The sequence below is a fragment of the Tubulanus polymorphus genome, chromosome 2, assembly GCF_964204645.1.
Source record: "Tubulanus polymorphus chromosome 2, tnTubPoly1.2, whole genome shotgun sequence".
NCBI lineage: Eukaryota > Metazoa > Nemertea > Palaeonemertea > Tubulaniformes > Tubulanidae > Tubulanus > Tubulanus polymorphus.
Genome location: NC_134026.1, coordinates 18,572,914 through 18,587,994, shown reverse-complemented (window position 1 = coordinate 18,587,994; position 15,081 = coordinate 18,572,914). Strand labels below are relative to the sequence as shown.

At 38.0% G+C, this 15,081-nt stretch overlaps 1 protein-coding gene across 1 annotated transcript in view; it reads right to left on the bottom strand.

Annotated features, from left to right (window-relative positions):
- Positions 1-2,013: 2,013 nt before the first annotated feature.
- The window catches only part of LOC141898988 (uncharacterized), a 34,943-nt gene continuing 21,875 nt past the window's right edge, over positions 2,014-15,081 (bottom strand). The window contains exons 2-3 of the mRNA XM_074785137.1: positions 4,120-4,383; positions 2,014-3,480 (exon numbers count right to left, since the gene is read on the bottom strand). Of these exons, the coding sequence (XP_074641238.1) occupies positions 2,873-3,480; positions 4,120-4,383 (872 nt within the window). The 3' untranslated portion in view covers positions 2,014-2,872. The remainder of the gene's footprint in view (positions 3,481-4,119; positions 4,384-15,081) is intronic.

Genomic DNA, 15,081 nt, shown 5'->3' with positions numbered 1-15,081 from the left:
TTCATTTGCCATGAAATTAATCCAAGTAATGCAAACGTTTGCAACCACTTTCTCAGTAACCTTAAACATTCGCGAAAGTTCATAATCACACCGGTAAAGTCTCAATTTCATGAGGACCATGAAAAATTGTTCTTCAATTTATAAATCTGGTAGTATGCATGATAGTAATTTAAACTGTGTGCAGCTGGTCCAAGTACATTTAACACGAAGTAGAATCTTTGTCTAGTTTCCAGCCCAGTGTAGTAATGTATGCTCTTATCGGTTTGCCCAAAATGGTCTAATGGGGAATAGTTTCCTAAAAGTTCATACTGAATTCCAATTGGCCTAGTGACGATCACATTACCACTATCACAACCGTTATCTGACGAATCTGAAAATACAAAAATAAACTGCTTACGTTTAATGTAGAGTCTACCCAAAGCGGCTAAAAAATTATACTTTAAAAAATTATTTCTCCTAATTGGCTGTGTCATTTCGTAAACTGCAATGAAATTTGTAAGCAGTTATAATTTCCCTAGCTGCCGGGTATGTTATGGTTCAATAGCTTGGTCATGATTTTAAAACAATAAAACTAACTTGAAAGTTTATTGACGCCTTGAAAAACAAAACATTGTTAATATTGTCGACAATAAAATAACGTAATATAAATTTTGTAATATCAAGGATCAATAAAATTATTATGGATTTGATTATATCGATAATTGAATTGAATTGCCCGGCAACCAGTCTAACTCTGATATATTGATGACGCGCACATCTTCTCAAAAATAATCATTAGAATTTAACAAAAATTCTGAAATATACATACCTAATAAACGACAAAATTCACGTGAAGCACCAATGTTGTTGACGTATCAATGTGTATGTATAAACATTATTGAAATAGTTTTTACAGCATCAAGAAGTAATGTACAGGGTAGATAGATAGGCAGGTGGCCCGGTCAACTTTTAGCTCAGCAGAATGAGAATGAAATGGGAAATTTTCCTCATTTTCCCACTACCTTTAAATACTCACCCTGATTTTCATCTTCATTTGGCTTGACCATTTCGTTAATCATTTCAAAGGCTGCAACTTCATTCAAAGCCAGCTTTCTTTGTCTTTTAGCCATTGACTAATTTTCTGACAAGAGCTGTTTCCGTTTTAAATAGCGTTCATTACGGTCGGCACCTGCAGGTGAAATCTCCTGAGTCCATGGAAATTGTGAGGGCACTGCATTCTTTTTCAGGCGTCGCTGTAGCGGGGTAGTTCCTAAAAAAATTAATTGATGTTGAGTACAGAGAAATAGCTAAAAACTGCTATTTCATTCGAAAAAATATTCGTTTTAATTTATAATCGATAGATGGCGCTAGTTGTTTGTAGCTAAGCAAATGATGAATGTTGAGCTGACGAAGCAGACACATTCCGATTATAATCCCTAAATTTCAGGACATAAATATTGCCATCAAAACTTCTTAACACAACCTAGATATTAAATATCGACTTATAAAACGTTATCGATGACATTTATATCTTTTTGTGAAAAACAATGAAATAAATGACCATTTTCACGCGGGCGACAGTAAACTAATACACCTCAATTCAATAGGCCATAGCGTTTCCGAAATGATGCCGCATCGGTAAATATCCACTTCCCCTTAGAGAAAATAGATTACGAACCTGATGTAGTTGCCTCAACATAATCACTCATCGTAAAATGGCTTTTACAAATAACGCTGTTTTGATGGTTGCCAGTTCGCCTCTCCCCATCGAACAGCGGTGATCCAAATCTTGCGTCTCTTCTCATCTCTCGGAAAGGTATGCCCCCCAAGCGTTCCACAAAGTGGAACACAACACTCCGTGGGCATTGTTAGATATAATACAACGCTTTAAAGCGTTCAGTAAAAGTGGCGATGCGCGGTGGTGAATGGCCCCATTGTTCCGGTTCAAAATAACCAATTGACGATCAGCGCCGCCTGGGAGCAGGTGTGCGAAGGCGTGCTCCTCATTATTTAGTTGTCAAATAATTTGTCAAATAAGTTGTCAATTTCTTTATTTTCAAAAAATATATTTTTCACAATCTTAAAACTATTCAAAGAAAATTCATAACGAGACGAGTAGTACTATATTGGTTCACTATTTACTTGACACAAGGGCTTTCGCTACTGTTGTATGAATACTTGTCTCATTATTTATTCTAAACCCGGTTAACATGGCTACTCTACGAATCTTCTCCTAAATAAAATTCACATGACATCACCAATCAGAGGGTAGCTAAATATTGAAAGTTTTTGCAACCTCTTCCAATGTAGGGGCACAGAAGCTATCCCGGTACCGTAAAAAACTCATTGAATCATTTTAAACCCCAGATTTTACCACTAAACTACTAAGAAATACTATAAATTTTGCCGGAAGTTAAACAAGACTTACCTGGAAGTCGTAGTTGGAATATAATTTTATTGAAGGAGCTTAATTAAGAGGGGATCCTGTGCCCTTTCCTAATATTGTATCCGGCCCCGTTTTATTAATTTACCATTAATTTCTCCTGAATACTGACTTGGGGGAACCAGTGACGTCATCTTATGTGACTCCCTCTGTAATTAAGCTCATTCAATGAAATTATCATCAAACTACAACTTCCAGCTAAGTCATGTTCAATTTCATCTCACATTTTTTTCAAGCTAGTCTCAAATTAGATAAAGCATTATCTATACACTGAAAGTATGTTCTCTAACTCAGAATCACAAAAACCCGAAACTGTGCATTTTACAAACGAAAATGGCCGACTATTGGCCATCTTTGATCTGATTTTCAATACTATCGAACTCATACCAGATCTTAGGGATATATAGGGGGTCATCAAATCAATCAGCCACGAACGGTGGGCTAAAGATCCTAATGCAACACAGAAATTATATCACTGATGGGATTCATGAAAATTTCTGTCAGGTTTGACATTGGCTCTTTAAATTCAACTCCATACTCAACTTCATAATACTTGTCTAAATTGCAAGTTTTTTCATGAAACCCAGACCTTAGGTAATTGACCTTTTCACAAGTATCAGTTCCATATACAGTCATCATAGTTTTTTCATAGTTCAGTGCCAGCCACAAATAGAAAAAATCTTTTATTCTTAATGTCTGGTGCCAGAATATTTCCTCATTTGAAGCAAGGAAAAGATCATTTACGGCATCATAGAACATGATAATATACTTTGATTCAGATATTAAAATGGTTGGAGTAAGATAGCATTTGAGGCGCTGCTTTTCATTGTAGGCAACAATGAAATGCCCCTTTTCTTTTGCCTTTAAAAATGAAAAAACAACTGCCGTTGCAGCACCTTGTTCAATGGTATCCACATTAAGAATGGTACCCTTTTTAAATTCAAATGCAGTATCTTCATCAACACCTTCATCATCAGGATCAGGTACTTCGAGAGTCATTTGAATTGCAGTTTTCCCAATTATTGCATCCACTCTTCCATGGAATACTTCTTGGTGGCCTAGCAAACAAGAAACCGATTTTACTGACTTATGGCCAATGCCAAGTCCCATTGAGAAACTTGGAGAATATATTGTTAGGTTGTATTAAGGGAAAATACTTTTGTATTGAATTCTGCTGTCAGTCTAGACCAACCCTTTAGACAGTTGACTCTGGGTAAAAGTACTCAAATTCCTTGTGCTAATGTGGCACAATCAGTTTAATTTGAGGTATGGATGTCACGTCCTATCATAATTCATTCTTTATCATCACAAGTTACTTTACCCACAAGTTTTACTGAACCAAATGATAAGCTTACACTGCGCCCATAACTGTCAGATTTCACCAATTGTTCGCAATTGTTAAAAAATAAAGGGGCTAAGCTGATCGTGAAACATCGAACAAAAATTCCACATGTATTTCAGCATTAGACCACACCAGTCCCTAACCACAGGACAAACTCTGTAGTGGTTCGAAGAAAAGAAGAAATGGTCCAACACATGATCCAACATATCTAAATAAAAAGTTAGGTAAGTAAGGCTATGAGGCTAGAGTCTGATTCAGGGGAGGTGCAATTTGAATTGAGTCAGCCAAATATGATACCAGTCTATAAAACGTGCACCTGAAGGTTGTATTTAAGCACTTAGTCTAATGTACATACCAATTGAAGTTTTGTCAGTGAAAATCCTCCCTCCACAACCACAGCTACAGAGAAATTCATTTTCAGCATGAGGATTCCTCATTGTCTTCCCTATACTTTCCATTTCATCAGTCATCACAGCGATTGAGCAATCTGGGATAAGTTTCTTCAATAAATGTGTAAGCAGTACACATTTTAAGTCATACTCATAGCATTTGTTTTTCACATCACAAAACCTCAGTTTTTCATTAGCCTCACCAATTTTTGCCAAGTCTTCATTATCTCCTGGAAAATTGAGAAATAGGCCTCATAAAGTCTCAAAATTAGAGGTGATTCAACTTAGGCCTAAATGCCTTCTTAAAGCCTAGCACACTGCGATTGGACACAACTAGTTACCAGGCAGTTTTCAGCGCATGAGAGGAACTGGCTGGATACAATCAGTCACTCGAATTTGTTTATGTGAGCAAGCTACAGATGCCCTCAAGAATATTTGCTAGATAACAGCTCTCAGTTGCTGTTGATGTATGCGCTATGGACCTAGCTGTTGACGATGTCCTTGGAATCGGGAGATGACGACCAAAGCACAGTTGATTTGCTACTAAGAGTTGAACTCTATTATTCAATAGCTATGAACTCTATGATTCAATCCTCCTTGGGAATACAGGGAAAACCTTGACACATGACGTGTTGAGCACCTTCATGGCAGAAGTATGTGCTATCATCAATTTCGCTTCAGTTTGTGACATTGTCAGGGGTTATAATTGAGTAATGTTATATGTAATCTTAGAGAAGCAATAACCTTACCATTTTTGGTAAGCTATGTGCCTCCAGATTGCATCTGTCAACGTTTAAAACTTAAAAATATTAAGATTCATCAGACTTTAGAAAACTTCAACTAACTTTATCAGGTTCAGTTAGTTGGAGTGTTATAATGTTTATTTTCAATTAAGAAAAGTTTTCAAAGGTTTAATTCTATATTTTGGAAGGTACTATTTTTCCTGAGTAGTTTCAGGAAATGGGGGATAATTTAGATGGGAATTTCCTGTTGTTGAATTTTAGTCAGGGAGAAGAAAAAGGGATCTCATGATCTAGAGGAGGGCAGTAACTAATAATTAGTCCTCTCTTTTATAAGTTAATTCTTTATCAAAAACCAACTAGGTTTTTAATATTATGAAAGCTTTAGCTCTCGCAGTGGATCGAGAAAAAAATTAGCAATTGCTCATTGCTGATTTATGAGTAATTAAGGAGTTACTTTAACTTTTGTGGAAGCGTAATTTTCACGGAAGATACGAATATCGAAGTGCAATTCGTTCGATCAGGAACAGAAGTTTTACTATTTGTAAACTACAAATAAAACGGAGTACAGCAGCTTGCGGAACTTTAGTATTAATTTTTCTCTGCGAGAAGAATATAAAATTTGTATCGAATGGCGCATTGATTTCGAATTGTTCACATTCGAGAATCGAAAGTATTTAAACGGATTGATTTACCGGAAATTATGGTGACATTCCGGAATTGGATTTAAGCTACTTTTATTTTGGCGACGTTTGTGGATTGGTGAGCGATGTGGTTTGGTTTATTTCTTGTGTATATTGGCTGTTGAGGATGATTTGGTTACTTTGTAATCGTGGTGCAGATGGAAAATTGGAAAGTGAATTTATTGTGTTAAGTGAAAAAACAAACTGACTGACATTATCGAATTTGGATGAAGTGGCTGTAAAGAAACATTAATTGGACATTAATTTATCGTTGATTGCTGTAAATTCGGAACGGACAACCAACAAACAGGTCGTATGATAAAATCTTTTTAGGAAAACTATTTAATACATATTAGTAACAAGTCAGTGGGCTCACTTAATTGAATTTAGGCAATATTTGTGGTCTGATTAATATTAATTATATAATCTTGTAACTGTTTATTCATTTTATAGAAAAATATAAAATTGTACTATATTCTTATATGAATGGTTCTGCGTTTAGTCAAGTTCAGTCCTGGTATTTCTCTCTGACATTTGTTCCCAAACCCACCGTGGCGATTTTGGTTTTCTTGTAATTCTGTGTAGCAAGTGGGTATTTTACATTTGGCACCCTCGCTGGGATTTTTAAAATCTGTCGGATTTATTTTTAGAGAATACCATGAACTATTCATTTGATTATTGACAACTGTCAGGTCAAACTGTCAGTACCGCCCACTGATTGTGGCGCAGTTGTTGAATGGGTGTTAGTATATATTTCAGTCAGAACTAAGCAGATAAGAATATAAGCATTCTTTTTTCAGTGTTGATACTTAGATATAATTATTTCAGTTAGAAGTGAGAGAAACTGCATTGCTCATCCACTGCACGTCATGTGATTGGCTATAGATATTAGGGTTAATGTAATTAGAAATCCCGGTAGTTACGATTTGCACTCACAAATTTCCTGGAGTAACTCTGTTATTAGTTTAGATTGTGAAAATTAGGACAAAAGTTGAAAGAGATTAAAAGCTTTCATTTTCCTAGTATAAGAGTAGGTTCGCCAAGAACTAGTTTTATTAATTTGACCAGGAACTGCTTCCAGTATCCGCTAATAGGTCGTATTTTTTTAATTCTTTTGTTTACAATTAGTCATGGCTGAGGCTGAGGCTGAGACTGAGGCTGAGATTAGTGCTCGTAGAGCCGAGGAGGCAGATGGCCAATTGGGCCATATTAATGAAAAATCATGGAGCCGTAGACTCAAATTATTCTCAGGTAGAAAGAATATTTTGATACAAGGTCTTTTTATGTAAACGAGCTTGAAAGGGAAGACGGAGATGATCGAATTAAAAAGAGAATTATTTTTCAAAGCCTGGCACAGCCAGCTATGGGCATTGTCCGGAGCTTAGGCCCTGATGCAACTTTAAAAGAGATCAATGAAGTTCTGCAGGTCGTCTATGGCACTGTTGCTGATGGACATTCTATCTTAATGAGATTCTATGAATCCAAACAGTCGATTGACGAAACCAGTAGTCATTATATACAGCGCCTACAGACCTTTTTAGGAAGGCAATAAACGTAGGTGCCGCAAACGAAAATGAGGCTATGATATCATCCCTCAACCTCAAAAGGGAGGGAAGGTTCCAGAGATTTGGGGAATTTCTTGCTGCTACTAGAGCGGAGGAAGTTTCGCTGAAAGAAAAGGAGGCTCGCCTCTCTAAAACCACAAGCAAAATCAAAGATCGTAAGGCCCAGATAGCAAGTAAGTAATTTTGTTCTTTGTTTTCTCGGAATAATATTTATTCTTTCACTGCCTACTGCTCACACTGCCTCACACGGCTTCATGGTCTGATGCGGAAATACAACTGCTTCTTCAGTTCTCATTCACGTGTATTCATTCCATTCATGCTTTGAAAACCTGTTTCAGTGTGTTTTGTATTCATCTATTGTCATCGTCAACCTTCGTTGGTGTCAATAACGTTTATAACAAAGGTAGGCTGATTGACATAATACACAGAGAGCACACTCATGCCTAATTTAAAGCTTGAACGGGCTTGAACTACAAATAAAGTCAAAATCAATTCAAATAAATTTATTGAATGCCAGGAGGCTACCCCGGCCCTAGCCACTTCATGAAATATCTCCAGCTTCCCAATGAAACAAAATGAACTAAGCCAAAGAATATAAGCCAACCAAACACCTGAGTCCAGTTATAAACCTGCTCAGTCGAGTTAAAGTGAAAGTGAAAGTGAAAGTAACTGACTAAAAGTTTTAGTCCCGATTCGTTCCTAATGGTTTTGCTCCAGAGAGTCAAATAGTCGCTACCATTATATGAGGAAAAATGTTTTCGAGTTAAAACGTTACGTTACGGAACTAACTAAAAGTAGGCTACAGAGTATATATATGGTTCATTTTATTTTTAGAAGTCAATTTTTTTGTCCATTTCAGATATCTGCATTGCTGTTCTTCAGTTTCTCAATTTCAAGTCTCAAGATTTATAAAAATATTAAAGGTAGGCTTAAATGATAAACTTTACGGAGCCCCACAGGTGACATGGTGAAAAATACATTAATTTTAGGGCCCTATGGTGCCCTGAAAAAAACATTCCTTCAAATGAGGCAGAAAATAATTTTTTCTCTATGTTGCAGATATGAGAAATGAGTCCTGTTCATTATAATTACTGACAACTGATCTGACCCAAAACAATTTAAAATATAGGTGAAAATTTAACTCGACACACAATTTTTTATATTTGCAGATGTCCGTTAATATTAATGAAAGAATAACAACAATTATAAACAAGATCAAACAGTCGGAAAGTAGCATTGTGAAAGATTTGGCAGTGGCTGAGCTCAACATTGTATATCACAACTGCAAGGAGTCCAGTAAGTTGAACCCTCGCGCATTATCTTGCATCCAGGAATCGTTTGATAAATTCTGTACAGACATAAAGACTTAGCAGCCCTACAAACAGATGCCCGAAGGACCATAGCGGGATTCAAATCCCAGATTGCAAAATCTGCAATCAAACCGGTAGCTCAATCGACACCAAAACGGAAATGTCTGTTTCAAAATTCCGAACCGCAGCCGAAGAAAGTGCTACTACAAAAACCAAAAACCACAGATCCAGAGATTGAAACTACATGTAGTACAAACTTAGACATATCCAGCACAGATGATGCCGAACTATCACTGGCACTGCAGATGTGCGACACTCAGACGAGAGAGAAGAGTGAAGAGCAAGTTGATGAAGAGGGGGCGATGAAGATAATAAATTCAGAATCTGAATAAAATTTGTAACATTTTGATAATAAAAAGATAATTTGTAATTTCATTGCAGACTAACTTTTTTTCTTTGACGGTAATTGGTTGAGGTTTTAAAAATGCCTAAAAAGGCCAGAAGTCGTTCCCTTTCACGGTCATCAAAAGATGCAGCTGCTAGAAAAACAACGCGAGCACAAGAAAGTCCACAACAGAGAGAAGAAAGAACAAGTCGGATGCGTGACCGAGTTAGAGCATTGAGATTGGATGCACGATCACAGTCAGAACCCCCAACTCGCCATTTCAGGGATTCTGATTTTCTAAGACTTGGAGTTTCTGAACACTTTGATGAGGATACACTACCTCATGACCTCATACGCCACAATTGTAGAAAACTTTATGACATTAACTGCGCACATTGCAGTGCGTACAGATGGCCAGACGAAAAGCCATCCATGTGTTGCAAAAGTGGGAAAATTTTTGTCGAACCTATACCTGCACCACCGGCAGATATTTGTTATCTCTTTGATAATGATGAACATTTTCTGAACAATATAAGGGCATACAATAATGCTTTAGCCCTGGCATCAATTGGCTGTACTACTGTTTCACCTCCAGGTTTTAATCCCACATTTAAAATACAAGGTAAAATGTACCATCAGATTGGTTCCTTACTTCCAGACGAGACATCCACGCCTAAGTACGCAGTTATTTTTTTATGACACCGATAATGAGGTTGAAAATCGTCTGCTGCATATGAGTGCATTGAATCGTGATATCCTGACCAAATTGCAACAATACCTTCACGAAGTTAATTCATATGTACAGTCATTTAAAAGTGCCATAGAACTGACATCTAGCACAGATGAAGATATTCGCATCATCCTACATGCTGACAAGAAATTGAAACCATCGCTTGAGCACTGTAGATTATATAACTTACCAACTTCGTCTGAGGTATCAGCTCTATTGCACGGAGATGTATGCGGAAATGCTGATGTTATAGTAATTTCGCGAAGGCGGTTTAAAGAAAATCAGTAATCTACACAGATCATATGATCCGTTACATTATGTTCTTCTCTTCCCATATGGAACGGATGGTTGGCAGTTAGGTCTGAAAACCACTGATAATAAAACACTCACCGCATTAGATTTCTATTCGTACCGCCTCCATGTTCGGAAAAATGATTCAAATATTCTAATGAAAAGTCGTCGTTTGTTACAACAGTATGCAGTAGATCAGTGGGCTAAAATTGAAATGTCCCGACTGCAATGGGCCAAATTACACTAGAAGACCATAAGAGCCGAAAAATACCAAGGATTACATGATGCCATACAGAATGGTGATGTCATGAACCCAGGTAAAAAAATAATTCTACCACCAACAATATATGGATCTCCGCGCTTCTATTCAGAGGCATTTCAAAATGCGATGACTATTGTCCGATACATTGGACGACCAGACTATTTCATCACTTTTACAACAAATCCAAAGTGGCCTGAAATAGTGGAATCTCTAAATCCGGGTGAGCGAGCACATGATCGACCAGACATTGCTGTAAGAGTGTTCAAACTGAAATTTGACTCTCTGATGGATGACCTCCTGAAGAAGCATGTGTTGGGCCGCGTGAAAGCACATACTGCAACAATAGAGTGGCAGAAACGCGGGCTTTCACATGCCCACATATTGCTCATTATGGATAACGACGATAAGCCAAGGACGCCGGAAATCATTGACCAGGTAGTGAGTGCAGAAATTCCCGATATAGCATGCAATCCACGGCTGCATAAAATAATAACCGCAAATAATATACATGGACCATGTGGTACAATAAATCCCGGGAGTCCTTGCATGGATGGTATTGGCGTTAACAGGAGATGCACAAAAAATTTCCCAAAGATGTTTTCTCAGCGAACAGTGGTCCATGACGACAATTACCCTGTTTACAGACGAAGATCCTCAGATCAAGGGGGCTATAGAAACACCATTCGTATCCGAGGTGCTGATTTTGATGTCGACAACTCATTTGTGGTTCCATATAACCCACTGCTGTCACTCAGATATGATACTCATATTAATGTTGAAGTCGTTCACTCTATACAGGCCGTGAAATATCTATATAAGTACATCACAAAGGGACAGGACATAGTTATTGTTTCATTGGACAATGGATCGTCAGCCCAAGATGAAATATCCACCTACCTCAATGCATGCTACATATCGGCAAGTGAAGCGTTCTGGAAGATATATGGCTTCCCCATTCACCAAAAATATCCTCCAGTTGAGAAATTGCCGTGTCATCTATCAGGAGAACAAACTGTGCTGTTCCAAGCAAGTGATGCTGCTACAGTTGTAGAAAATGGACCGCCCACCACCAAATTGACAGCCTTCTTCCAAATGAATGCAGAGGATGAAACTGCTAGAACTATACTGTATCCAGAATTCCCAAGATACTTCACGTGGAACACGTCGGGCAAAAAATTGCAACGAAGAAAACGTGGAACAGTCAATGCTAATGGTGAAATAACAACCGATGTTTTAGGACGTATACCCACGATATCATTAAGTGCCCATCAAACTGAACTGTATTTCTTGCGAATGCTCCTACACCATCGGGCAGGTGCCACAAGCTATGAAGACCTTCGAACAATCAACGGTGAACTATGCCCTACATTCCAAGATGCATGCATGAAACTCGGCCTCATAACAGATGATGGAGAAATATATCGTGCCATGGAAGAAGCCTCAAATCTACAGTTTGGGTCACAATTGAGGAACTTTTTTGCCACACTTCTAATCTACTGCAGGCCACCAGACCCATTGCAGTTTTGGAACAAATGGAGAACTGAGTTAAGCAGGGACATAATGCACCAAATGGATGTTGATCACGTTACTGCCAGAGTTGAGAATGAAGTTCTACTACAGTTACAGCATGCAGTTCAACGTGAAGGCCTGGATCTTGCATTGGATTTCTCGCTTCCATTACCAGTATTGGATTCAGTCACCTCTTTGCCCAGAGTGATTTCTGAAGAAACGTCTTATGATATGCCAGCACTGCACGCTGCACTCACAGAAAAGCTGCCAACCTTAAATGATGAACAAAAACTCATTTATGATGCTGTCATTGGATCACTTCAGAATGATGAAGGCAAACTTTTCTGCATAAATGCCAGTGGTGGAACTGGGAAAACCTACTTGCTTAATGTTATTCTAACGGCAGCAAGATGCAATGGTTTCGTAGCATTAGGAACTGCTCTTTCTGGTATTGCATCCACACTCCTAGACAATGGCAGAACACTACATTCAAGATGTAAAATTCCTATAAATGTCAAAGAAGACTCGACATGCAATATCTCCAACAATACTGCTACAGCTGACCTGCTAAGACGTACAACACTCTTGGTAATTGATGAGGTATCCATGGGTAACAAACATATATTTGAATGTTAGCCGTATGTGAGTACGTTGACGCTCAGACTTGCAATATTGGGATTCGAAACCAAACGAAAAAAAATCCAGTTGTAGTCCAGTGATTTACCCACGGTGCCACAGAACGTAACTGCAAGGTGGATGAAATTTGATTTACAAATAGCCTAGCCTCACCTAACCCAAACTCTATTCTTTCACGCATGCGCGTTTGCAGATTATAGGAACTCACGTACGGCGTTTTTAGGGAACTCACGTACGGCCTTTTTAGGGAACTGACGAACGGTTAACCTATGGATATCACCGTACAGTCACGTACGTATAACAACTTCGTACTTAAAAAATGGTATTGGCTACTATATAATAGGCCTATAGACAAATAAATACCGGTAGGCTTTCTTAGCTTCCACACTTCACAACCGAACCAACTGACCAACCAGCATATTTATTCCCAGTACACACCAACCGGCACAGGCCTAACACTGTTTGTCACTTACTGTGTGTACCGTAGTAGGCTATCAATAATCACCTGATACTTTTCTGTCGTTTTTTTTTTCTCTTAGACGAACGTAATTCTGCACCGTAATTCTAGTAGCCCTCCGCGACTCAACGACCTTGATTTAAACTTCATCAATTCAAAATCTGTTTATTGACGCTTTTGGTTACATGAACTGATCAGCAATATACTTAAATGAAATAACCGGAATAACAAGAAATCAAAAATATTAAAGAGGTAACAAACAATGCCCGTAAACCTGTCAGACACGCGAACGCTGGACTCGTTAACTATTGGACTCGCTGAGCAATAAATTCATAAAATTGACTTTGAAATTGATTGTGGAGAAGAGAGGGAATAATTCGATAGCTCTTCCACATAAAGAAGAGAGAAATTTCGGAAAGAAAACACAACATGGCTACTAATTGAACGGAGCCAAATTTCCGATGTTTACGGTTCGACAGTGCCTTTATAACGTGGATTTATCAAAATTCCCATGCAGTATCTGGAGATTGAAGTGAGCTGAAGGATATCATACGGATTGTATCGGCGACAGCGGTAAGGTAAGGAAGCCTTTACACTTTTAACAAAAAATGTGTGGAAAAGGGAAAAAAATAAATATAGCTGCAAAGCAGCGATAACGGGTTTTCTGCACAGTCTTAGAATCCTGTTCAACGGTGGATTTCGACAAAGCATTTGATAAGGCTCAACATCAGCCATTACTAAACAGGCTATTAGGAAACAGTATCAATGATAGGTCGCCCAAATGGCTCAGCAGTTATCTCTGAACAGAAACTTGTAACCGAAATCAACGGAACGCCTCATCTTGGAATGAGACGGTCTAACTAGTGGAGTCACGCAAGGTAGTATCCTAAGTCGTCTTCTGTTTAATGTCCTGACAAATGACATACACAGTAATCCAAAATATACCAGACCGAGTAAATTTCCAAAACGACCTTAACACACTGTTCGACCAAAAAACTTAATGTTCCGACAAAACCACGGGCGACAAAACCAAAATTATGAATTGTCGCGGGCGACAAAACCAAACTAATGAATTGTCGCAAGCGATAAAACCAAAATAATGAATTGTCGCGGGCGATAAAACCAAAATAATGAATTGTCTCGGGCGACAAAACCAAATAATGAATTGTCGCGGGCGATAAAACCAAAATAATGAATTATCGCGGGCGATAAAACCAAAATATTGAATCGTCGCGGGCGATAAAACCAAAATAATGAATTGTCGTAGACGACAAAACCAAAATAATGAATTGTCGCGAGCGATAAAACCAAACTAATGAATTGTCGCAAGCGATAAAACCAAAATAATGAATTGTCGCCGGCGATAAAACCAAAATAATGAATTGTCTCGGGCGACAAAACCAAAATAATGAATTGTCGCGGGCGATGAAACCAAAATAATGAATTATCGCGGGCGATAAAACCAAAATATTGAATTGTCTCCGGCGACAAAACCAAAAGAAAAATTTGTCACGGGCGACAAAAACAAAATATAAAACCAAAGAAATGAATTGTCGCGGGCGACAAAACCAAAAAGAAGAATTGTCACGGGCGACAAAACAAAAATAATGAATTGTTGCTGGAGATAAAACCAAAGTAATGAATTGTCGTGGGCGATAAAACCAAAATATTGAATTGTCGCGGGCGACCAAACCAAACTAATGAATTGTTGCGGGTGACAAAACCAAAATAATGAATAATCGCGGGCGATAAAACCAAAATATTGAATTGTCGCGGGCGATAAAACCAAAATAATGAATTGTCGCGGGCGATAAAACAAAAATATTGAGGCTGGCGACAAAAACAAAATATAAAACCAAAATAATGAATTGTAGCAGGCAACAAAACCAAAAAGAAGAATTGTCGCGGGCGACAAAACCAAAATAATGAATTGCCGCTGGCGATAAAACCAATGTAATGAATTGTCATGTGCGATAAAACCAAAATATTGAATTGTCGCGGGCAACAAAACAAAAACATTGAATAATCGCGGGCGACAAAACCAAACTAATGAATTGTCGCAAGCGATAAAACCAAAATAATGAATTGTCGCTGGCGATAAAACCAAAATATTGAATTGTCGGTGTGACAAAACCAAAATAATGAAGTCAAAATCAAATGAATGCAAAATCAAAATCATTGATATCTCGCGTTATTTTAGTTTTGTCGTAATGTCGCCCTCATTTGCATATTCGTGTTTTTTTATCTTATCAGCCACCATACTAAAGCCTTAAGGTCGCGTTAAACTTGATAAACACTTCAAGCGACACAGCGAACGATCTCCTTTCCCCCACAGCGAACGCTTACTCCGAATGTCAAGT